A 27042-nucleotide genomic window follows, 5' to 3' on the forward strand; every position below is an offset into this window, starting at 1 on the left:
TATCTGTGTTTGCATTCTTCTTCGCTACTCTTTTACATTTCATTTTGCTGTTGTGTTTTTATGAATATGTGTTAGAGTAGCTTGTTTGTGTGACAAACTAGATTGTCTGAAAAGAAAGATTCACTCATCTATGAATGAAGTAAAGAAAGATGAATCCTGCTTTGATGGTCAAGAATGCCTATCTCATGCTTGCCTTTTTGTTTATACCGCATTGAAAGTATTTAATTCATGTTTGTGGTATCTTGACAGTGGTTGTTCAAGACATATGACTGGAGATAAGTCTTTGTTCAAAACTCTTAAAGAGAAGGAAGATGGCTTTGTGACATTTGGAGATGGTAGTCACTCACAAGTTCTTGGAAAGGGAATCGTGGATATTCCAGGACTGCCTTTGTTAACAAATGTGCTGTACATTAAGGGATTGAAAGTAAACTTGCTGAGTATGACTCAGATTTGTGATGAAGACTTCTTAGTCCAATTTTCAAAGAAAGGATGTCTAATCCTAAATGAAGAAGGTGTTCAGGTTTTGAAGGGACTGAGAACCACCGATAATTGTTATGGGGTCATTCCTAAACCAAGCATAGCATGTCGAAGTGCTCGAGTGAACCTTTTGGAGTTGTGGCATCAAAGACTTGGACATGCTAATTATAAACAAGTGGCAAAAGTCTCAAAGCTTGAAATTGTGATTGGTTTACCAAAGTTTGGAAAAATTGAGAAGAATGTTTGTGGTCCATGTCAATTGGGAAAACAAACAAAGTCAAGCCATCTAAAAGTAAATGTGGTTGCTACTTCTCGCCCTTTGCAGTTGGTACATGTGGATCTAATGGGTCCAAAAAGAACAGAAAGCATGGGTGGAAAGCGCTATATTATGGTGGTTGTTGACGATTTCTCAAGATATTCTTAGGTGAAATTTCTTAGAGAGAAGTCGGAGGCATGTGACAAGATGGAAAGGTTATGCAAGAGGTTGTAGAATGAGAAGGGAGTTCCCATAGTTAAAATCAGAAGTGATCATAGGAAGGAATTTGAAAATGCAAAGTTTGAAGCATTCTGCAATGAACACGGCATCAAGAAGGAATTTTCAGCTCCAAAAACTCCACAACAGAATGGGGTGGTTGAAAGAAAGAACAGGGTGATTCAAGAAATGGCAAGAGTAATGTTACTGAACAAAAGCATTCCACAGAAGTTTTAGGCTGAAGCAGTAAATACTTCGTGTCACATTAGGAATAGGATTTACTTCCGGGTAGAAACAAAGAAGACATTGTATGAAATTTGGAGAGAAAGGAAGCCGAAGGTGAAATACTTTCGAGTATTTTGAAGCAAGTGTTATATTCTCAATGATAGGGAGAATCCTGGAAAATTTGATGCTAAGAGTGATGAAGGGATTTTCCTAGGATACCCAACAAATAGCCGAGCATATAGAGTGTACAATAAGCGCACTAAGACGGTGATGGAATCAATAAATGTGGTCATCGATGACACTATCTCTGAAAAGGATATTTATGATGATGGTGAAGGACTGAATTTTAAGAAGAATGAGGGTGATCATAACATATCTCAAGTTGAAGATGCTGAGAAAGAATCACCAAAAAAGGAGTTTACACCTCTTATATGGAGAAGGGAGACTAGATCAACTCAAGGATCTTCTAGTCCACTCACCCCTCTTGAAGTTTAGCCTTCGATCTCTCGTGATGAGGAACCTTCCACTTGCAAGAGACCATCGTCAAGGGTAACTCTCAATCACCCCTCAAGCTATATCATTGGCGATTTGGATGAAGGAATTTGGTTGAGAAAAGAACCAGCCTATAGTGCGAATCATGTGACATACAACTACTATCTTGCTCAATTTGGACTAAAGAATGTGGAGGAAGCTTTGAAGGATGAGAATTGGGTAGATTCCATACACCAAGAGTTGCATCAATTTGTTAGAAATTATGTATGGGAGTTGGTAACAAGGCCCAAGGATACACATGTAATCGGCACCAAGTGGATCTTCAAGAACAAGACTGATGAAGATAATGAAATTGTTCAAAACAAGTCTAGATTGGTGGCTCAAGGATATACTCAAGTTGAAGGCATAGACTTTGATGAATCTTTTGCTCCAGTTGGAAGACTAGAGTCAATCAGAATTCTTCTCTCCATAGCATGCATTATGAACTTCAAGTTATATCAAATGGACATGAAGAGTGCTTTCTTGAACGGATTTTTAAATGAAGAAGTGTTTGTTGAGCAACCAAAGGGGTTTCAAGATCCTCACTTTTCGGATCATGTGTTAAGATTGAAAAAGGCATTATATGGGTTGAAACAAGCACCAAGAGCTTGGTATGATCGCCTCAGCACATACCTCTTGGATCATGGTTTAAAGAGAGGTCAAGCTGATTGAACTTTGTTTGTCAAAAGAGATAAGAAATCTCTCCTTATTGCTCAAGTATATGTGGATGATATTGTCTTCGGATCCACAATCGATCACCTAGCTCTTGAATTCTCAGAAGAAATGAAAAGGGAGTTTAAGATGAGCATTGTGGGAGATTTAAACTACTTCCTAGGGCTTCAAGTGAAACAACAGGAACATGGGATATTTATCTCTCAAGAGAAATATGCCAAAAATCTTGTAAAGAGATTTGACCTAGACTCTAAGAAACACACTTCCACTCCCATGAGTTCCTCAGCAAAACTAAGTCATGATGCAGCAGGTGTGGAAGTGGATCCAACACTTTATCGAAGCATGATCGGTAGTTTTCTCTACCTCACTGCTAGTAGACTAGACATCGCTTTTAGTGTAGGAGTATGTGCTCGATTTCAGGCAGCACCCAAAGAGTCACACTTGACAGCAGTCAAACAAATTATTCACTACATAAATGGCACATCTAATTATGGAATTTGGTATTCAAGAGACTCAAATGAGTGCCTAGCTGGATTTTCTGATGCTGACTGGGCCGGGTGCATTGATGACAGGAAAAGCACTTCTGGTGGTTGCTTCTACCTTGAAAATAACCTATTGTCTTGGATGAGCAAAAAGCAAAACTCAGTTTCTCTATCAACGGCTGAAGTTGAGTACATTGCAGCGGCGAGTTGTTGTGCATAATTATTATGGATGAAGAAGCTTCTACATGATTATGGAATCACTCAAGACACTATGTGTGTGTTCTGTGACAATACGAGTGCCATAAATGTCCAAAAACCCAGTTCAACACTCAAAATCAAATCATATCGAGATCTGATATCACTTCATTCAAGATTTGGTGGAGGAAAAGACTGTGTATTTGGAGTTCATCATCACTGACAACCAGAAGGCAGGCATCTTTACTAAACCTCTTGATGGTCCAAGGTTTGAGTCTTTGCGTAAGACCATTGGTGTTGGTATCATTCCTTGAACTCTATCTTTTCTGTGAACCTATTCTGCTCATTGCTGCTCATCATTGGTGTAGGTCTCACATGCTTAGTTTCTAGCATTTTTTTGTCTTGGTTTATACCTGTTTTTGTTGATCTTACTCTTTTTGTTCTGTTTTTGAGTGTGTTCAAAAATTCAAAAACCCATAAAAATTGAAAAAAAAACTTCAAAAAGTTTGATAGCTTGTGTTGTGTATATCACATGTGAGTTTGGCCTAGTACCTTTGTACTAATGGCGTAATGCATTTACGAGTCTAGCTTGTTATGTATGCACATTTATCTATGTGGGAGAAATTTTGAAATCTATGTGTGATTGTTGTAAATAGATCTTCAAGCTTGTCATGAATGATTGGTCAATAGTCTTGATGGTCTTGATACTTGCATAGACTTGTGCCTATATCTCTTCCCACTTTATTTTTTTGTTTTTGCTATAGAGCTCTCCAAATGAAAAGAGTTAATGAGTTACAAAAGCCTATCGCATATACTAGTATTTAACTAGGAAAAAGGGAAAGCGACTTTTGTATTAAAATGTATGGTGCTCAAAAAGCCAAAGGTTAACTCTTCATGTTGAAATATCAAAATTTCAAGCCCCGATTTCAAAAAGAGATGTATAATCCAAAAAGGACCAATTGTTATGATTTATGCAGAAGCCAAATGAAAAGCTTCTAAGTCTTGTAATCATTCTCTCGTGGGAGGTCATATATGTTCATTTCTATAATTGAGATTGACCACTTGATTTCGTATCAGTTGTGTATGACTTTATTGAATTGATCATTGAAGATTCACTTTGGTCTATGGACTATTCCACATTTGATACTCACATACAACACACAAGAGTTTGTTCAGATAATGCTTATCTCATTTGTGTGATTGTACATGTTCAAATGTGATGTGTATGCTCAAATACTTGCTGATCAAACCCAAAAAGATTTTTGAGTGTTTTATATGTTTTTGAAAATGATTTTATACTTTTGTGCTTTTAGTTTTTGTTCAAAATGCATTTTGTGTTTTTCTTCAAAAATTAGTTCAGAGGTCTTTTCATGAGAAGCTTGCGACTGAGAGCTTCCCGTGAAATGTGCTTAAGGGAAATTAAAAAGTCACATTTTCATACAGAAAGTCTCGCTACTACCTCGTGAGTATTTCGCGACTAAACTCTTCTAGCAAAATTTTTTTAAGCAAAAACTGGAAATTTCTAAATTTCATACAAAAGCTATCGCACTGTATCGCGACTGGTTCGCAACTAAGAGCTTTTCGCAAAAGCTTCAGTATGTCTAGCGACTTTCTCGCGATTGTCCCGCTACTATCTAACCCACAAAAAATGCGTGTTTTCAGTTTTTATGTAGTAGATGTGATAGTTTTTCAAACACTTAAACTTTCCCTCACACTGCCTCTCTTCGAACCCTTCTTAATCCAAAATCATTTTTCACTCAAACCCCATCATTTTCAAGCAAAAATCTATGCAAAATCACTTCAAGGTATGTTTTTCTAAACATTGCTTTCATTTTTCCTTCAATTTCGTAGATTTTAGCTTAGGGCTTTCAAAATTGGGGATTTTTTTTCGAAATAGGGTTGGGTTTCTCAATTTTGTGAAAAGTTTTCCAAAATTTTGATTGGGCTGAGTCCCACTTGATGTATTTGCATCTGTGTTGGCCCCTTGTGGCATTCTTAGCATGTATTGAGACATATTTCATCATGTTCATGCATTATTCATAGTTGAAATGCATTGTTGCATGCTAGGTGTTTGTCAAAATGTCCTAGTGACATTTTTGTGTTGAATTGGAATCAAATGAGTTCCAATATCTGTTTTTGTCTTTTGATAGAACATGCTAGACATGTTTTGGTCATTGGATGTGTGTTTTTACACATTGTGCTCATTTTGTGTCTCAATGCCATGCCATGCACACACTAGGCACACACTAGGGCCCTCTAGGCACACCTTATGCATCTCATGCTACACACACACGCATCAACACATGCTCAGCATAGACACACACATGCACAATGATTCACTTCATGCATTTTGTTTTTGTTTACATGGTAAACACTTATAGCATGTTGTTTTGTGTCTATTTGATCTGTTTGAGGTTGTTTTACCTTTGTTTTGAACTAACTTGAATCTAATCGAGTTTTGTGTTCTATGTTTGTGTTTTTGCACTTCCTTCCTTTCTATTTCTGTCCTCTCCTCCTCTCCTATGCAGATGTATCTGTTTAAAAGCTTAGCTGTGAAAGGAAGCTGCAACAAAGGGAAAGAGTAGATAATTGATGTTGATGAACCTTCACCAAAGTCAAAGAGAACTCGTTTTTCAACAGGAGTGTATGATCCTGATTTGTTCAAATCTTATGCTACATTCCAGACCTACATGAGCCAGTTTCGAGATGCTCCATTGTTGGTTGAAAGGGCCGTTGATCAACACTCTCTCCTAGATACGAATATTCCAATATGGTTTGCCACCAAAGATTGGAATTTTCGTCTCTCAAATCTTGAGGATGCATACAAAAACTTAGTGAAAGAATTCTATGCAAATGTCGTTGTTGAAGGAGAGGAAATCAAGTGTTGGGTGAGAGGAAAGCGGTTCTCAGTCACACCCGTCTACTTGGCTGACATTCTACACATTAACAGGCCAATATTACCCATATATGATGAACTGAATCCGGATGAGGAGATTCTTCGGGAAGCTTTAGAAGCGAATTTGGAATTCTCGTCCAATGGGAAATCAATAAGTGTGGCATCTCTTTCTCCTAAATTAAGGTTGCTCACGATGATCATGTTTAGCAACCTCTATCCTCTGTCCAGCACCGGTTTCATGAATCTTGGCCGAGCATTATTCTTGCATGATCTGATCACTGATGTAGAGATTGATATATGCTCTCATATTTTCCACATTGTGGCAAAAACGGTTGACTAGACTGCTTCAAGGAATTGTATTCCTTTCTGTCACCATATCTCAAGGATTTTAAAGCTCAAAGGTGTACATCCTTCGGAAGATGAGCGCCCTTATCCAAGGCCAAGTCCAATTAATATCTACACTCTCCATGCAAGCATGAGTCATACTAAGAAGAATACCAAGCAAGAAAGTCATGCTACTCAAGGAAGCTCAAGTTCTACATCCCATGTTTATGATGAACAGCTAGACAACATCATGGCTACTCTCCAAGAGATTACTACCAAGATATCCGGACTAGCTACCATCATGCACTCCCAACACATTCGTTTCAACACTAAGTTCACATCTCTTTAGACTTAACTAGACCAAATTCAGAGGAAGCTAGAGGAACATGATGACTAGCTATTCCATGATAAAAAGGGGGAGATGGTGTTGTTGTTAGGGGGAGTGTAGTGATAGGGGGAGTGCGGTGAAAGGGGGAGGATAAGATAGTAACTACTGTTTGGTTTATGTGTGTTTCTTTTTTTAGCTTCTATAACTGCTGGTTTATGTTTATGCTTTTACTGCGTTTGCTTAAAACTTCAGCACACTCTGTTTTTTAATTTCAGTTTATATTCAATTTGTGATTATCTCAATGCTTTGTAGCATTCTTTTTGTGTGCTTTTAAGATATTGCCAATATGTCTTGAGTACTTTACACTTGTGCCCTAGTAGGATCTTGTTCCTAGATGCATATACTTCACGTATTTTGCATTGGTTGTGTGTTGGACATACAAGTGATCATAAGTGATTGCTCTTTGTTTGCATGTCCGGATGAACACTTACTTGCTAAATGTTCATTGTAGTCATTCTTTAATGACTAAACTTGTTTGATCAAGTTTTTGTTTACATGATATCTAATGTTTACATACTTGATTGCATTATGCTTGCTCTTTTTCATACCTTTCTTTCAACTTGTCATAAGCTTAATGAAAATTTTGTTTGTGTGAGAGTGTTTCAGGTTACAGGTATAAACGTGCAAGTGCTTCACAGTTTTTAGATTAGGTGTGAGTTAGTTTTGCCATTATTCCCAAACTCACGTTTAAGTCTAGAGTTTGTTTTGGGGGTTTTGTCACGGGATAGTCAAAGGGGGAGATTGTAAAGTTGTGATTTACAAATATGTATTTTGTTGGCTTTTATTCCTTGTCAATTTTGATTATAATTTTATTCAATCTTTTGTACCCTGTATTTATTGTGGGATTTGATTGTAAGGGTTGTGTGATAAGGAGAGAGTGTGAAGACTCAAGCAATTGAAGTTAGAAGATTTCTCGCGGGTATCTTGCGACTAAGCATCCCGTGAAGTGAATCATGTGCCTTGCACATGACTGAAATGTGAAGAGTCAATACAGATGGAGACAGCTGTGTTTTGCAAGTATCTCATGGGTAAGGCCTTCCCACGAGACACTCGCGAAATATTCTGTTTTGCCAAACTATACTATCTAATACACACTTTTTGTGCCTACACTATATATACCCACATTATCCACAAATGTTAAGGAGTACTTCTGAGAGAAAACCCTAGCCAAACACCTTAAGAGTTATAGATTATCATACCTATATATCTCAACACATAAGCTTGTGGATTTCCTCAACTTCTACCTCTCCATTTCCATACCATTGAGAGGTTGATAGCCCAAACACTTACCACACCCTTTTAGAGTGTCAAGTGAGGTTTTGGTACTATTGGGAAGTATTGGAAGAATCCAAGGATGGCAAATGCAACATAGAGCTTGTTGCGGGATTCGGAGAGCTAGACAAGACATGGTTCCGAGAAGCCTTGTTGGAGTAGGAGCTTGGAGGGCTTAGGTACAGTAGGTAGATTAGGCTTGGAGGGTCTCTTACTAACCTATGTATCCTAACTGATTGTCTAGTGGATCGATTACCGCTTAAAGGGCGGTGAAGAGGTTTTTTGCCAAGTCCTTCGGTTTCCTCTTCGATAACACATCGACATGTTATCTATGTTTGCATTCTTCTTCCCTACTCTTTTACATTTCATTTTACTACTTTGTTTATATGAATATGTGTTAGAGTAGCTTGTTTGTTTATCCACTCAAATTTACACTATTCCGCACTTAGAATTAAGTTAGTGTAAAATCTATCGAATCATAACTTTGTTTTGGGGGTCTAAACAACTCTTGTATTTTTTAATACATTTTCGAGCTTTCAAATAAATTTCCTCTGCTAGCAACGTATCTTGAAGGGATATTGTCTCTATCAAGACACCTTCATGCTTATTCGAAATCTTCACTGAAGCCTTTCGGATTTCTTTGGGTTGCACCACTGGTGCCTTGCCCTTTCCTTTCATGTCTGCCTTAGAGGGTCTTTTATTCATAGTAGTCTACGATTGGGTTTAGGGAAAAGGATAATGTCTCGAAATATTATTTTGAAAATAAATATTTTCTTCCAAAGCTTCTTTCAAATTCATTTTTAAAACTCTTTTGCCAATGTCTTTTTGTGAAATTTCTTTAAAATTTTTTATAAGAAAATCATTTTTAAAATTTAAAGCATATATAATAGAACAAACTTCTTTCTCTACACCTTTGTGCTCTCGCTGAGTAGTGGCATAAGAGTAGTCATGATGAAGTCTGTCAATGCCAAAGTAGCTGGAATTCAAAAACTTTACAAAGTCTACCATAATTCTATCCGTTTTGTATGTATTACTATATATCTCATTATCCGAAAATATGTGAAATAAAGCTTCTCCATAAAGTCTTTCATCAACCCTATTTGTTAACTCTATTTGTTAAGGACTTATAATTAACTCTATTTGTTAAGTAATTAAATTTGTCTTTGTTCAAGAAATTACCACAATTAATGTTTTCTTTAATGATTAGTAAAGGGTTATCTGTCAAGACTTCTTTTATTAAAAGATCTGTTATATGAGTATTTGAGATTACTATAAAGGGTATAAGTATGTCATTTATTATAATTTTGCTTGGTACATCTGTCAAACTGTCAGTCCATTTATATTGACTAAAAGAGATTATAAGCATAGTTCTTTCTTTTGTATCTTTTCTATTAGAGTCTTTCTCACAAGATCTTTGGACTATATGTTGGTGCCTATGCAAAAAAGCAGTGGGAGAATAAGAACAAATCTTTGTCTCTATATCCTGTTTAAACTTCTCTATGTCATTATCCGTCAATTGGCCATCAAGTGATTTTTCTGTCAAATGTCCTTTTGTTCTACAGATTCTTTCTTTATTAATATCTTTTAGGATAGTGACTGTATTAAGGGAATGAATTTCTTTCAGGATTAGGGGTGAGGTGCATCTAAAAACTAGTATATTTATTTTAATTCCTTCATCTATCATCAAAAGAGGGCAAAGTAAAGCCATAAAGGGGTTTCTTAAAATAACTTTAGAAGAGAGGTCTTTAAAAATAGTTTCAAAACATGTGTGAACATTGGCTAATTTATAAACATTAATAATTTATAATTAAGTATTTGAGTTAATCTTTCATAATATTTTAAAGATATTAATCCTTCTTGTATGCAATTCATGTTAGCTCCAGAATCTATCAAAGCAATTTCTATTAAAGAAAACTCTTTATTAATTACTAGAGTGATTTCTGTATGTCATTTTTGAAAAATTACTCTGTCAATTAAACTCAAAAAATTCTGTCTATTATGAGCATCATTTTCTAATTGGGGGGGGGGGTCTATCATGGGTTTAAAAAATTCTTTCAAATTTATTATTTCTGTAATATTTTGTTCATCTATGTCTGTGAAATTATCTTCTTTAATTTCTTGTTTTACCCTTTTTGTTTTTGTCATTAAGTCTTGTAGAGTTACTAGTTTTATATCTACTCCATCTTGTTTCATTTTTGTCTTTTCTTTCTTATCTTTTTCTTTCTTAGCTTTTTCTCTTTTTCCACATTTCGTAACATGATGTCCATATTTCCTACACGTAAAACAGACAATAGGTATGTCTATAGAATCTTTCAATTTTAGTAAATAGTCTTTTTTGTGTTTTAAATGATTAGGTAGATTATTTTTCAATTTTATTATTATGTCTTTTTGTTTCCTTTTTCTTTTATTGATTTTAAGTGGGTTGGCTAATTTTAGTTCTTCCTTTTTTGTTACTTGGTCTATCTCTTTTTGTTTAACATCAAACATTTCCATTAATTCATTTATTACATCTTTCTCAAACTCTAATTTACTGATTTGTTTAACAATTTTATTATGTCTATCACATTGTTTCTTAGTATGTCCATATTGTTTACATTTATGACAAATAGTATTTCCAATGTGTTTATCATTTTTCTCATTATCTAATGTCTCAGTAGTATTTAAAATGATTATGTCTCTCTTTCTGTCTACATCTAAAGGTGAATTTAAAATTTATATCTTTTTAGTTAATTATTATTTGCATTTATAATAATAATAATAATAATAATAATAATAATAATAATAATAATAATAATAATAATAATAAAAGAAAGAAATAATGCGCACCTACATTGTCATGGGATTTAGGCATTCAAATATTGGAGTAAGCTTCACTCCAAAAAGGATATATAAGATTATATATATTGGTAGAGTTCCATTTGATATAGAATTTATTTAAATCCTATTGAAATTAAGATATCTAGTGAATGTGTTTGTTTCTATCCCATAAAAAGTGGAATTAAAAAAAGGTCATATGAATAGAATGAAAAAAAAAAAAAAAAAAAATTGATATCAACATAACATAAAATATAGGGAAAAAAAAGAACGTGAATGGGTTACTAAGAAATATAAGATAGATTTTTTATTTTTTTATTTTTAAAGGATGTATAAATTGGTAGAGCCCTGTTTGATATAAAATTTAAATCCTATGAAGTAACAGTGGCGTAGCTATTAAAGGACTGAAGGGGGCTCCCCCCCCCCCCCCCCAAATTTTTGAAATTTTTTTTTTAAAAAAAAGGGATTTTTTTTAAAAAATATCTTAAATAATTTTAAAATTTTCAAATAACCTTATTATTTTGGCTCCTTATACCTAATGCCCATTGCTTTTAACTCTTTAACTCTTTCCAGGTACTATTTATTTTGTTTTGCTTTTGTTGCTTTCCTTTTCATTGCTTTCTTTTATATATTCTTTAGAATATAGTATATATTATTATAATAATCAATATATTATATACAGTATTTACTACTATATTAAGTTGTATTTAGTTGTTGTTTATTATATATTTTTTTTTATGCATTGACATTTGAATGACTGTTTGTCTTTTATTTAGCAATCTTTGAACTTTTAGTATATTTTTAGTATATTTTTTTAAATCTCAGTCATTTTATTTAATGAGTGATAATTTAATTTGATAAATCTAGGTTCATGGGAAAGTTTAGGACTATTAACTCATTCTTCCAAAAAAAAATGAAGACAGTAATTCAGAAAATAGTACATTTTTGGGTTCTAATGTAGAAGAGTCAGCTTTTAATGAGCGTCCTTCCAAATCTCTAAGGATTGATCTTGAAAAAATCCTTCCAGACCGTTAGTGGTGGAAGTGGAACCTGAAGAAATTCATTTAAAATTTTCACCACTTAATTCCAATGAAGTTGATGTTAGAATTTTAAAACGAGATCTAGGAGAACACATTGAAATATGTAACTATCCAGCCAATATACGTAATGAAGTTAGACGTGCTTATTTAAAAGCTAAACCATATCAAATCCATCTTTCAAACTATCCATTTCCTAGAGAAAAGCATCCTCGTCGCTTTCAAGCTTCTTGGTTCACTTAATTTTCTTCTTGGCTGGAGTATTCTCCTACTAAAGATGTTGCATACTGTCTACCATGTCATCTCTTTACCATGGAAAGAAGTAGACACCTTGGTTGTGATGCTTTTACTTTCATAGGATTTAGAAATTGGAAAAAAGTCAATTATGGAAAGAATTGTGCCTTTTTGAATCCTGTTGGGGAGGATCCTTGCTCACCCCACAATAATGCTGTGAAATATTGTGATGATCTATTGAATGAATCAATGCATATGGATAAAGTGATGAATGTGCAGAGTTCTGAACAAATTCTAAATAATCGATTGCGGGTGAAAACTTCTATTGATACTGTCCGGTGGCTCACCTTTCAAGGGTGTCCTTTTAGAGGTTATGATGAAACCCTTGAATAAAAAAAGCGGGGAAATTTCCTTAAGATGATTAGAATTTTGGCATCTTATAGTGATAAGGTTGAACAAGTTGTTTTGGAAAATGCTCCTAAAGCTGCTAAGTACACTTCGCCTACAATTCAGAAGGAGATTCTGCATGTTATTGCAAGTAAAGTGTAGAGTAAGATTTGTGAAGACATTAGGGATTCCAAATTTTGTATTATTGTTGATGAGTCATGTGATTAGTCAAAGAGAGAGCAAACGGATTTTGTTTTGAGATTTGCTGACAATGAGCGCTTTATACAAGCTTTTTTGATCTTTCTCATGTTAAAGACATTGCTGCATTGACTTTGAAGAACAAAACATATGCTATTCTTTCTCGTCACTGTCTTGACATTCAAAATATTCATGGACAAGGATATGACGGTGCTAGCAACATGTGTGGTGAATGGAAAGGATTGCAAGCCTTAGTTCTTAATGATTGTCCTTATGCATACTATGTGCATTGCTTTGCTCGTCGGTTACAATTAGCATTAGTTGCTGCATCAAGAGAGGTAATCCTTATCCATGAATTCTTCTTGAATTTAAATTTCATTATCACTACAGTTGGTTCTTCATGTAAAGGTAATGATGAACTAAGAGCTACTCAAGAATGCTAGCTATTGATGAACTTGAAACGAAAACAGGAGCAAACCAAATTGGAACTCTAAAACGGCTAGTGATTCTCATTGGGGGTCTCATTTTAATTCTATTTGTAGCCTAATGAGGATGTTTGGTCCAACTTGTTTGGTGCTTGAAAATATAAAGGAAGACAGGTCCACCTACTTGCAACATGGAGATGCAAATGTAACTCATAAAATGATTAATTCATTTGAGTTTATATTTAGTTTACATTTAATGAAGGAAATCATGGGTATTATTGATGTTCTTTGTCAAGCTTTGCATTAGAAATCTCTAGACATCTCAAATGCCCAAAATTTAGTTTTAGTAACAAAGACACTCATCCAAAATTTAAGAGTAGATGGTTGGGATAATTTTCTTGAGAATTTCATAGGATTCTCCAAAATATTTGGAATTGATATTCTAGATCTAAGTGCTCGATTTGCTAAAGGTAGAGGTCGTAAGAAAAGGGATCATGTTACAGTGGAGCATCATTACCATTTTGATATATTTAATGCTACAATAGATGTTCAATTGCAAGAGCTTAACAATAGGTTTGGTGAACAACCAATAGAACTCTTGAAACTTTGCTCGGCTTTGGATCCAAAGGATGCTTACAAATCCTTTAATGTGGATAACATATGTCATCTTGTTGAGAAATATTATCCTCTTGATTTTTTTGAGGGTGTTAGGACTGGTTTGAAAATTCAATTGAGGCCATTTGAGCATGATGTGCAAAATCATTCGAAGTTTCAGAATTTGTCATCTATAGCAGAGTTATGTCGAAGATTAGTGGAGACAGAAAAGTCACAGGTATATCCTCTTATTGATTCCAGTGTCCACAGCAACTAGTGAGCGAGCCTTTTCAGCTATGAAAATTGTTAAAACAAGACTACGCAACAAAATGGAGGACGAGTTTCTCTCAGATAACTTAGCTATCTACAGTGAAAGGGAAATTGCTGAGAACTTCACTACTGACTCAATGCTTGATGACTTTAGATCTCTTAAAGAGCGTAGGTTACAATTTTGAAAAAAGATGTTTAACTTTTATGTTATTGTATGTTTTGCGACTTTGCCTATTTCATAGTTGATTAAAGATATTAAATCGTTTTGTCAATCTTGTCTCATGATTGTTTAATTTTAATCAAATACATTTTTGTTTATAGCATATATTGAGTTATGAAGTATTGCACATTACTATTTTACATTTCATAAACACACAAAAAAAAAAAAAAAAAAAAAAAATTATATATGGCCCCCCTCAAAGATAAATTCTAGCTTCGCCACTATGAAGCAATAAGGGAATATAGGATATAATTTTTTTTTTTTTAAATGATGAATATGTTGGTAGAGTCCATTTGATATAAAATTTAAATCCTATTGAAATTACAAATGATATATATTTGTTAAGTCTAATTTGGTATAATTATAGAGTTTAAATCCTATTAAAATTATAATTTCTAATCAACGTTAATATAAAAAAAAAATTAAAAAAAAAAAAAAACAAAGAAGAGAAAGAAAATGTGGTTGATAGCTATAAGGAAATATGATAGAATTTTTTTTTTTTTTAAATGTCATCAACGTAGAAATTATCAAATTAATGGAGGTATATACCTTTTTTGGGATAGATTTATATTAATGGAGTTATTATACAGTTTGTTAGAATTATCTAAAAATTCCCTGATTAGGTTATAATTTAGGCCTCCTTTAAGAATAGTAGTTGTATGGTACCAAACAACTAAATTTAATTTTTTTAAAAAAAATTAATAAAATTTATGCAATTTGGTGCAGCCACTTGGTGCAACTATAGCTTTTATGTCCAACTTTTATTATATAGTATAGTATATGATATGATTTAAAAGAAACTAGTCAATATCCTGCATAATGTGCAGTGCATTTTGATAAATTTTGTTAGAAATTATTTATAATCCATTGATTTTATGAATACTATTATTGTTATTAAAAAAAAAAAATCAAGGGGGAAAATTCCTCTAATTCATGCAACCAATAAATGTCACCAGGTCACAGTTTACATTGTCACCTTCAAATCTGTTGGTTTTTAAGTGTCTTTCTTATATGATTTATTTTTTATATATCAATTAGTTATAAAAACTGTAGAATTTCATGATACAATAGAAAAAATAATGCAATAGTGATGCAATAATATCACAATTTAACCTTCAAATTTTAATTGAACTAAAAGTAGCTAAAAACACCAAATATACTACAAATCCTTACCAAATATATGCATCATACGGAAAACCAAAAATCTAAATTGACACATAATATGAAAAAATAAGCCTGAACACATTACAATGCTACATAAGTAAAAAAGTATATAAAAAATCTAAAAAAAATATTTAAAACGAACATAATATTTTGAAAATTAACATAACTCTCTAAAAGAAAACAAAAGATATTGTGAGGAAAATTATAATGGTCTAATTTTGAAGCCCAAAAGAACTGAGGATTTATATTAGGTAAATGTGGAGATAAATAATCATATTACCCAATTCATTGAATTCGACTCTTACAATTCTGCATTAAAGTTAGTCTTATGTAAAAGATTGAAAATTTTCTTAAATTCTACATTTCCTATGACTTTCTAGATCTATTTGTATCTATCCAAAGCATGTAAAGCTATAAATGTATACAAATTCTTTGAATTTTATTAATAAATTGAAATAAATGCATCTGTGGTGAAAGCCTAAATAAAAATAATGTTATACAATGCTCTACTTGGCAGAACCTCATACTTTTTCACATGAGGTCTCTGCTTTTATATATATATATATATATATTGATTGTTTTAGTTTTTAAATAACTAATATGATCATCAGTTTATTAAGCATTTTTTTTTAAAATCAATATTTATTTCATTAACTTGTATTATTATTTAATAAAATAATATTAAATAATGCATTTCTATTAGTTAATATAATAATAACCACTGTTGGAGGACAAAGTTCGGCCTATATTGAACTTGGGCCGAGGATCATCAATCCCTGGACCAGCACACGTGCAGGAGGCTTGAGTTGAACTACACATAAGCCATCACATTTTTATAATGGTATCCGAGCAAGCTACATCTATCCTCCGAGGAAGGGAAATAATGCTTTAGAGGATTCTGCCAGTTGAGCACAAGATTCAGTGTTAGGCTCAAGTTACTAGGAAATTATTCTAGCAGCAGAGCAATAGTTCTCACTTCCTAACACGAGATTAGACATGTTAGAACAGTAGCATAGACCCAGGGGCAACCTAAATGCCACGAGTGGAGGGACCCACATACAAGTAGAATATTATCTTATCATTATGGGTCCACTAATATAATGGTATAAAAAGGAAGGAAGGGGGTTAGTAATGAGGGTTGGAACATTTTCAAGGGAGAGAAACACAAGAGAAAGATAAACCATCTTCTAATATTGGGGAAATGTGATTTAGCTCAAGACATCTAAAGGGCATCTCGGTTGCCTAAGATCCTTCTTGGGTAGTCAGATTCCAAAATATTAACCACCACACAGCAGATTTTATCGACCATCTGCCAACTGAACTTCTCTTTAGACCTTCCATTGTGGGTTATACCCTTAAATAGAATACTTATTAATTGGGGATCTCGGCCCAGTTATCCCAATATTGTTGTGGGTTGCACAACCACAATAACAATATCACACACACATATGTATATCAATTGTTGGAGTGAGAGAATTTGAATTTTGAAAGTCTCATTTAGAAATATCAAGAGGTCTCAACTAGTTGAGCTACCAAGTTCGTAACAAAAATATAATGGTAATTTAAAAAAATGTGATACTTTAAAAAAAATTTACATTACTTAAAAAGAAAAAAGAAAAAAAAAAGTGTACATAGATTTTAAGGATGAAAATATGCTATACTAAACATGCCATGAGTTGAGTGAGCCAAAAAAAGAAAAAAAAAAAGAAAAAAAGAAAAAAAAGAAAGAGTGGTTTTCATGTTCAGGCAATGAAGGCATAATTAATCAATGACCATTCAAATGTCTCTTTGTCAACATTTTTTTCTTTTAGCTTTCATCTTTTTAATTTTTCAACAAATGAGCAAATACGGTTTCAGTAACAAATTGATTACATTTTTTAAGTATCTTTTCGACGACGTTTTTAGTAAGTACAAATTGATTGCCTTGTATTGAGTACCCTACCTTCCAAGTTACAAGAACTGTGAAGTATAACAAAACGCTGTGGAAAATCTATATCTTGAAAGCATCAAAAACTGTCAGACATCGAAGATTATACCATATGCGTTCTTCTTGTTCCTAATCCTTACTTTCAGCTAATACAAGTAATGATAGACAGAGAGAGAGCTAACTTCTACACCATTTCTAAAAAGATGGAAAAGTGCTACGATAAAAACAAAACAAATAACAAAAGTAAATATAAAATGTTCATATTGGAGACTTAACATCTAAGCCTTGGCTGTTCATGCCACTTGAAACACTTCAGCCAACTATCCGAGGCTTTGACCTGGGCCACCCAGCACAGAAAGATGACTTTGGTGTAAATTTTCGGATACCTTGGAAGCCATGAGTACACCAGTAGTGGGAGACTGGGAGTTAGATTACTTGTTCTGAATAGGATTGGGAACACTAGGAGGTATTCTTCGAACGCTGGCAACCAGTGGCCGGGTTGTATTCGTCTTTTTAGAGTCTGAATGTGAATGTTTGAGGTCTTGAGAAGCTGTGAGCAATGTTGAAGACTTAGCAGATGGATGAACTCTGGCTTGGGCCGTGTTAACCCCAAGTGAAATCATCAATGTAATAGCAAAGATAACTGCAAACAATGATTTCCAGCAAGACATCATGGTTTTGCTGACCCAGAGGATGTTTTCATGCCAATGCCGAGCCTAATGATGAATTAAGGCAACTTATAACAGCTAATGATGTGTGAAAGAAAAAGACAGAAAAAGAGCTTCCCTAGATTATTTTTTTTTTTGGTACTCACATTAAAAATGTAGATTAGATTAAGGCATATCATGTGATGAATCTTTGACTATTCCAAGCTTTCAAATTCCAAAGCAAAATTCCCAAAGATTGGATTACATTAATTTTCTTATTAAGAGAAGTCATGTGATAATTCACGTGATTTATTTACAAATGGTTGGATGGCCAACTTTGGATTCTACCAGCTAACTAATTTACAATCATTAAAATGACATACCAAAATATGTGAATCGGTGAATGACGTAGGTAGAACTAAAATATTGGACACACAACAGAGAGATAATATTAATCTTACTAGTGCAACTTGCATGTTTCAAAGATAAGTTTGAAACTAAATACTCTCATATTTAAAATCATCATACCTAATGAAATTTACCTAAGCCTCAATTGAGGATTAGACATCTTTTCACTTTCTCAAATTAAACACAGCCATTTACTAAACGAAAAAGCATTGCAATAACATGGAATAATGGTTCAATGCAGAGGTTGAGCCAGTTTACTTGTGAACCTAAGCCAAGCATTTGTGCCTCACAAGCAGAAAATATTCACAATTATCCCATTTCTGCAATGATATGCAACTAGAAGATACCTCTTTTAAGCTTCTCTCCAATGACTGGCACTGAGAGATAACTGAAACTACATAACAAATATATTGATATAGGGTAAAACTTACCAATCCTTAGGTGCTAAACTCTAGGATTCTCAATTAAATTCAACCATGTCATTATTAATCATTGCAGCACATAGTTTTTGTTAAGGGTAATTAAATTCAACCATATGGTTTATTAGTCAATTTAATGGCATGGTTGAGTTTAATAGGAGTACCGAAGGAACTGTAACTAGGCTTTGCCTCATTGACATAAAGGCTTACAGTATAATGTTTTCGACGCATAAGCATTACTGTCTTTTGCCTCTCAGGAGGTAGATTCTCTAAGAACCATGTACATTGACCAGGGGAAATTATTTTTTACATGCGGGAAAAAATATATTGTACAGCATTGCTCAAGAAAAATTTTGCTCATGGAGAGCAATTACAGTTGTGCGCTTGCAAAATGCTGTGTACAGGTTGCCCAATTAATAATGATTCTGCACCCATCTCTATGCTTTTCTTCCTACTAATCTGACATGAACAGCAAAATTTGAATATTTCTTCAGTCTTGTGATGACTGTGTTAGTGCATTAGTACCTGATATTAAAAAAGAAAAAAAAAAAAAAATCAAGCAATGTTGTTTACACTAAAAGATCATAAACTTATTAAACAGTGCTATATATATTTTAAATCTCACAAATGGGGATCTATGATAAGCAATGGTTTGCCCATTAAAGATGCTATGAGACCAAGAGTATCCAATAAGACACCAGAAAACCTCTCTTTTTATTTTTTCCCCCTACAGTGCCTCATTATCAAAATTTGTGCATGAACTTACACATTATTTAATGGAAATAATTCCTAGTTTGAGGTAAGAACTCTTCAATCCCAAATTTCAACCTAGAGCTAGATAATCCCTGCCTTAATCCAGCCGATACAACATCAACATCCACCAAAAATGTTGCACAAACGGGCCGGTGGTCAGAAAACTGAGACTCCCGACGTATGTAAGAAAGTTGTCTTATTCCATTTCCATGCCATAGTATTCTGTCACACCTGCCAATCCAAGTTGCTCAGATTTTTATGTGAAATGTTTAATCGAGTCCAATTTTATAATTATCTATACATACCAAGCTGGAGTTCTCCGATTCTTTCTTGAATTTTTTGTCTCTCCAGCATATATGTCCGAGTTGTAGGAGTATTTGTAAGTGGGTGCAAAGTATATCTTTCCCTCTTTCCATCCCTTGAATACTCCTGCTTTCCTTTCAATTTGTAGCTGTAAAGGCATATAAACCTAAATGAGTACACCACAATGACAACATTTTGCAACAAGCAAAGCATGCCACAACAGAGGCAGTCAAAAACGTTCTGTCAATTGTTTATACATAAAAATGCCAAATTAAAATGCCAAGCTTGGATTCTTGGGGAAAAAATGCGAAGCTTGATTGGGGTGCCTGAGCAACAAAAGTAAATCAATTTGTTATATTTCTTTATCAAAAAATGAAATCCTAATCTGATTTTCATGGAATTTATAGTAAAATCCATCTCAGTTTGTATGTATCTCTTCTCCAATATTCAAAGAAATGACTCATGTTAATTTGAATTTGGTAGTGATAATGAAAGATAAGATTGTGTCATCAAATCCTATATAAATGGTCATTTTCTCAAAATTTCATTTCACATAGCATTTGAAGGCACAAATTCACCACTATGGCTGTCACTAATAGAAAAATGAGATAATCGGTGACAGTGATGAAATTCAGTTTCCCATACCTAAAATTCTATGACCCCAGAATTTTATAAGTTGTACTGACTTAGTCAGTACAACTTATACCCAATAGTAATATGAGCTACAAGAGGGGATCTAATTTCTACAAGATGCACTGAAACTTAACTTTTTATATGTTGTCCAAGCTCCAAATGAAACTTTATTGTTGTATGGTAAAGTCAACTACCTGATCTTTGTTAAGTAGGGCATCCCAGGCATCCTCCGCCAGGAGCTTTTTCGCTTCAGAGTAGCTCAATGCTATTCGGTAATTCAAGTCCCCTAACCATATGACCCGACTGAATCCAATTTTCCAGAAGGTAATCAAACACAGAAATACGGAAAGTATTAACAGACTATAATAGAAGAATTCTAAAGACTATGACACTAGTTCTGTAATCACTAGTTTAAAAAATGCTCACTTGTGATCAAGAATTTTCTCAGGCACCCTAGACGATTTGCAGATCTTTGGAAACTGAGTGTTTTTGAGTATCTCCATGACATCCGTATTTCTCCTATGCTCATCCCCCTCCTTCTCACCCGATGCCAAGTGACTGCAGATAAAGCAAAAGCTTGTACGATGGAATGTCATGCTTACAGAAATACATCCCTGCCATCAGAGAATCAACATTAAGATGATTTTTATCTTTGCACCTATGTATGCATATGAGTAAAACGTGTCTGCAACAATAAAGATTCAACGAACCTTGTTTCCAAGGCAACCCATAATTCCACGACTGATGCAGGAGATTCTCAAGTGGCCTACATACTGCACAAGTTCCGTCCTCACCCAAACAGTTAGAAAAATTCCAACCATTTGCTTACTGGCTATAAGACTGTACTTCATCTGATTGGTACTTGAGGGAATGGAAAGTTCTGGGTCCATGGTAAGGGATGTTTCATCATCCTCTTCTAAAGGAGAGTAGTCTTCGGATATATGTGACGGTTGGCATGGGAAACAGAAATCCTTACTCTGCTTCCTTTCTAATTCATAAGTGCAGTTGCAACTCTTCAACTTCCTTCCACTCTCTGTCCTGAAAATCTCACTGAACTTTTTAAGGGAAGGCTTTGAGAAGAACAAGGAACCACCAAGGGAGACTGTGGGTTTTGATCCCCTTGCAGCCACATCAGATGGTTTGTTCAGTGACTGATTGATCAATGCTAGCCATTTTGCCGCAGGCTCATTATCTTCTACAACTAGAATATTTCCGGCATTTAAAGGGACAATTTCCTGGAAACTGAAAATTTGGAAAACAATTACACTACAGGAAAGAACAGTATGATGGAATTACTTAATTAAATTATGAGAAACAATAAAATCCCCCAATATAAACTCATAGTGGATAATTTCTGATAAGAACTGAGTAAAACTTAGAGGTAGTACTAAAATGTCAGCCGTTTTTTTCTTTTACTTATGCTCCTATTGGTGTTGATACTATAGGTATGGATCAACTGCAAATCTTGTTTGTGTCAACAACAACAACAAAACCTTAGTTCCAAAATTTTGGGTGGGGCACATCAGTCATTGGTATACCCCAATGAGTGCATACCCCAAGACTGTAATATTAGTCACTGGAACCCATATTGTGGTCATTTTGTACTAAAATCATCATATCAGTCATCTCAGAAATTTTCATAAAAAGAATTTCAGAGTTCTTTTTTTCTTTTTCATTTTTCTGTTTTGGGAGAGAATTCTGATGGACTTTGTTCATAGGAAAAAGAAATTAGTTAAAGACAAAATGTGACAATATTGTGATCTAGTATTTTGACTAAAACTCATAGAAAGTAAGTGGACAAAACTTAAGCAGGGAGAAAGAGCGCATACCCCAAGACATAGATATCTGATTGATCTGTGTGAAGAATTTGATCCAGGTTAAGGTCACTATGGGGAGATTTCCCACCTACATTCCACGTTGCTACAAACACACTAGAACACAAACAAGAACAAGGAATGCTAGGGATTAAAATAATCAAATTTAGTAATATATATTATTATCTCTATGTAATAGGAAGAAAAAAGACTGATGAAGGGAAGAAAAAGGTCATTTTATGAGTACCTGAAGGTCTGAACATCTTGATGAAAAGTCATCGGACTTCCTGTGCTGGTAAAAATAAGGTTCTCAAGGGTTGGACTAGACTGTGCTTCTGCAAGTAGAAAAAAGCAGGAGAAATTTTACAGATGAAAAACAAAGGACAATTAAAACTAAAAGGACTGGTGGTTAGGATACTTAAAACAATTTAAGCCAAAGAAACTCTTTCTTTAATATTGATGGTATAGCAGAGAAATTATGTCTCTCCTCAAGCTCCACTTAATTTTGAACTGATAACACAGAATTTATAAAAATCAGACACAGAGAGAGAGAGAGTGTGTGTGTGTGTCTTTCCTTCTTGTTTCCTTTGCTACCAACCTTGCTTAAAGTTTAATCATGAATATATTCTCAATTTGAGAGCAAATTGGCATGATGCTCCCCCATTTTCTCTTATTATGTTTACATACTTAATTAAACCAATTCAATTCCTAATGTAATACAGTGTTTGATAAGTTGTTTTGAAAATATCTTGTTGAAAAAAAAAACAGAAAAAACGACTATTCCATTGAAAGGAAAAGGTAAACATTCGCTTTCAAGATAAAGCATATGTTATCCATAAAACGACAAGACTAATTATAATAACAGATTGTAATTCTTGCATATCAGAAAGTGATCCCTTTTACTTTCTTTAATTCTCTTGAAGAAGAAATGCCATATAGCACTCACCAGGGGAATCAAATGACCTATTAATCGTTTCCCTTCCATTTCTATCCCTTCTAGTAAAAATATTCCTCATGAAAGACTGAAATCACAAGCAAGAAGAATGGATAAGAAAGATAACAACTTGACTAACAAGTAGTCCATAAATCTTAGCAGAAAGTGCATGCTCATTCACTTTCCTCAAAGCCCCATTATGGAGAAGAAACTAAGAATCTATAAAGATGTCTGAAAATAACAGCCATAGAGATTAATAAAAACAAGAACAGAAACCTTTTTCTTCTCATCTTGCTTTTTCATAGTCATGCTTGAAACCGCACCAATGTGACAGACCCCAAAATCATAAACCTACAGAAACAAAAATATACACCAAAACCACTCAATTTAGACTCATATTCCTCAAAAAATAAAAAATAAAAAATTCATTCACCCATTGATAAGTTAATTAAATAATAAAACAGAATAAGAATCAGAAAACATCTAGGATCCCCAAGTGTTTCTTTTGACACAGAATACTCCTAACTTCATTTAAAGACAACAAAAAACATTGAATCAAGACAAAATTAACAGAAAAAACGAATACTATGAAGCCAAGAAACCAGTGTGTTGAAAAAGCATATAAGATTAAAGAATGCACATGAACATAGTACAAGCAAAAACAAAGAGAAATTACCAGAAAAGAATAAGAAGTTACACATTATGGCATTCGTGAAGCAGAGAATCTAAAGCATAAAAGAAGAGGAGAGGGGGTGGCAACCCACGAAAGAGGTTGACAGCACAAATGGGTTTTCCCTAAAAAAGTCAACTACCCAAGCAAGCAATTCCTATTATTTATAGTAATAATATAATTAATATAAAAAATTGCAAATAGGATTTTAATGTATGATAGTTTCTCGGAAGCAGCAAACATATAGAAAACAGAGTCAAGGCGTAGGAGTGGGGAGACAAACCATTATAGGATAAGGAAAGAAAAAAGAACCTGAATATTCGATGTTCTACTTGTATAGTCTTTGTTCTAGAACTGAATTATTCTCTGTCTGATTGTCCAATGGAATAGCCAAAAAAAACTGAAAAAATGAAGAAAATATTGGAGTTTCTTTGAATAACGTGCAAAGGGGACTTGGTATTTTTCTTTAGAACAGGAAAAGAAAACTGGAATAGAAGAAACAGTCAAAAGTGGGAATAGAATCTAACATGTCCCTTCAAAGTCCAAACTCTTTTTAGTTATATATGCATACCCCAATTGTACTTTTGTTTACTTAGAAAACAAAACAAAAAAATTTTTGAAAAAGAGAGAAATTTCTTTCTTTTTTCTTTTTCTTCTCCTTTTCAATATTGTGTGTTGCACATAGTTTGTATTGAATGAGAAGTGTGTCAGAGAGAGAGAGAATGATGGGTATAGAGAAAGTGATCCCACGTGCGTGTCTCTGCAAACAAATCATTCGAAAGTCCTTTTCAAATAATTTTGGAGGCTTTTACTTTACTGGTTCCCCTGGAACTGTTTTGGGACTATATGACACTATGCTTATGTTCAGGATTTGTTTATGACAACAAACTAGCCTCTGTGGCACGCATACCCATATACCCAGGACCCAGTTTTTGGTCTCCATGTGAAGTATGCGTTACGGTCCATCCATCTGTGGATATGCATATGTAACGCGTTCGCTTTTATTCTTTTTTATTTATTAACAACCAACTCTGATTCTAATTTTGGCTTCTGCATCTTATTCTTAGTTCCCCAACCATTTATGTATATGCTGCTTGTCCTCTCTGCTTTCACTTTTCCTCAAAAATAAATAAATAAAACTATTTATGTGGGGACATATTAACTAGTACTTCCGCTATAATTATGGTAAAAATACAAACATCGCATCTTTCAATACAAGAACAAATGTGAAGTTGGTATGGATTCAATATATTAAAAAAAAAAAAAAAGTTAATTAGTAAAGTTTTTGATAGTTGAATAAGAGATATAAAGTTCAATCTTTGTCTATACAAAAAATTAATTGGTGTCTTTTGATCTTATGATAAAGAGCTATCATTAGGATCAGATGCTATAGATTAAAATTCTCTAAAAAGAAAATATATTTTAAAAAAATAAAATAAAATAAATGTTAGTCTTAGTATATTTGCTAAATTTCTATGTCAGAATAAACCGTTATAAGGGTTGTATTTTAATTTAATTCAATTTGTATTAAGTCAAGTTTAAGAAGTAAAACTTCAAAACTCAAGCTTCACAATACACACATGAGGGAAAATATCCTTGTTGAAGCAAACATTAGACAAAATGTTAATGAGACCCTCGCTTGATTGAAGCTTAAAAATATAAGTTTTTAAGACATTTGTGTGATACTCGCTGGATTGAGATTGTGTAAATAGTAAATTGACTATACTTTATCACATGTTTAATATAATTCTCTCTATAGAAACCAAACATTCTTGTATAAAAGGAGAGTGAGGCTATCGTACAAGAAGATTTAATTAGACATGGCAAAACGGGCGGGTCGGGTCGAGTTCGGATCGGGTCAATCGGGTTGCGGGTCGGGTCTGGTTGGGTTGGGTCAGGTTGACCCGTATTTTTCACATGAAATTTTTTTTTTTTTTTTTTTTTTTTTTTATAAAGAAAACAATATGTATTTGTCATTTGGATAGTTATGCAACATATTACTTGATGTAAAATGCATTATTTTGCATTCACTACTTATATCAAGAATAAACTCAATTAAACTTATTAATATTTATTCAATAATTTTTAAATTATACAAATCCTAACATTGCTAATTTGCTATTTAAAACAAAACAACACAAAGATAAGTAAAACAAATATACAAGTTTTATTTTTACACAATATCAACATTCCAAAAAAAAAAAAATTACAAATGACTTATTGGATAACTCATTTGATAAAGAATAAAAACATATAAGAAAGTTACAATTTTAAAAATTAATTTTATAATCTATTATCAATTGTGGTTGACACTCTATTTCAATTTGAGATATACATTAAAGTTTGATTGCTTACTTATTTATACCTAGTCTCTTTTATGAAGATCATATCATTGTTAAGCAGCACACACTCAAGGAAATATCATAATTTATTTTGAAAAGCCGTTTATTTTGAACATAAATTGTTAAAAAATAGATTTAAGCATTCATAATTTATGCTAATTTGATACTTTGGTTTTACTATTTTTACACTCGTGAATGTGTCTCACACATATCTACAATTTTAAATTTGTTTTTAACTTTACTGTAACCAGATTATTTTGGCATGTACTTTACTATTTGATATCTAAAAATCTTTACTCATTACAGAATGCTCAACCATTTATTTTTCAATTAATTTGCATGCAGTTATGTAAATGTATCAATTGTTTCCTTAAAACTCACAATAAATAATTAAATCAATATTGTCTTAATTTCACTATTTTTTTTTACCAAAAATAAAAAAGTTTAAAAAAATAGTTCGGGTTCGGGTTGGGTCGCGGGTCGGGTCGAGTCGGGTTGACCCGCACAAAATACGGGTCGGGTCACTGGTTAACCCGTTTTTGTTTCGAGTCAAAAAATCGGGTTCGGGTCGGGTCGGGTCGGGTCAGAAAATTCTGACCTGTTTTGCCATGTCTAGATTTAATAGTCAAACCTCCTTTAGGAGTTTAAATTCTTAAAGAAGATCTACGGGTCTGGTACCCAAGAGTGGTTTGTCCTTTGAAGAGTTCTCAATTGATTTTCCACCTCATCACCAATTTTGTGTGTTGAGTTTATTGCTTTTAAAATGGTTGTGAATTATTACTGTGGTTTTGTGTTGCTTGATTAATAATTAAGTTTGGACTTAATCAATTTACTCGGTGTTCTGGATCCTTTGAATTTTCTTTTTGATAAAAGGAAGTGGCGTTTTAGCCTTTGGACAGATTATTTCACTCCCCA

At 33.5% G+C, this 27042-nt stretch overlaps 3 protein-coding genes across 8 annotated transcripts; 2 read left to right on the forward strand and 1 right to left on the reverse strand.

Moving 5' to 3' along the window:
- The first annotated feature begins 2488 nt into the window (after positions 1-2488).
- Positions 2489-3079, forward strand: LOC115985411 (secreted RxLR effector protein 161-like). Its single transcript, XM_031108350.1, has one exon. It carries the CDS (start codon positions 2489-2491, stop codon positions 3077-3079), a length of 591 nt encoding a protein of 196 aa, XP_030964210.1.
- Positions 3080-12097: 9018 nt separating this feature from the next.
- On the forward strand, positions 12098-13900 carry LOC115985412. The gene is made up of 4 exons (XM_031108351.1): positions 12098-12357; positions 12463-12557; positions 12722-12942; positions 13337-13900. Exons 1-4 carry the CDS (start codon positions 12098-12100, stop codon positions 13898-13900), a joined length of 1140 nt encoding a protein of 379 aa, XP_030964211.1.
- A 4780-nt stretch (positions 13901-18680) lies between these two features.
- Positions 18681-24258, reverse strand: LOC115983944 (type I inositol polyphosphate 5-phosphatase 10). 6 transcript variants are annotated; one of them, XM_031106803.1, is made up of 11 exons: positions 24098-24258; positions 23392-23466; positions 23128-23203; positions 22429-22516; positions 22197-22298; positions 21078-21609; positions 20794-20981; positions 20562-20670; positions 19737-19882; positions 19445-19662; positions 18681-19203 (listed from the first exon to the last, which is right to left on the reverse strand). In XM_031106803.1, exons 2-10 carry the CDS (start codon positions 23422-23424, stop codon positions 19452-19454), a joined length of 1485 nt encoding a protein of 494 aa, XP_030962663.1. In that variant the 5' UTR covers positions 23425-23466; positions 24098-24258; the 3' UTR covers positions 18681-19203; positions 19445-19451. The 6 variants fall into 6 exon arrangements, with proteins under 6 accessions (XP_030962663.1, XP_030962662.1, XP_030962664.1 ...); XM_031106802.1 differs by lacking the exon at positions 18681-19203 and having other exon boundaries at positions 19210-19662; XM_031106804.1 differs by lacking the exons at positions 18681-19203; positions 24098-24258 and adding an exon at positions 23792-23893 and having other exon boundaries at positions 19210-19662.
- Positions 24259-27042: the final 2784 nt, after the last annotated feature.

This window comes from Quercus lobata, chromosome 4 (genome assembly GCF_001633185.2).
Source record: "Quercus lobata isolate SW786 chromosome 4, ValleyOak3.0 Primary Assembly, whole genome shotgun sequence".
Lineage (NCBI taxonomy): Eukaryota > Viridiplantae > Streptophyta > Magnoliopsida > Fagales > Fagaceae > Quercus > Quercus lobata.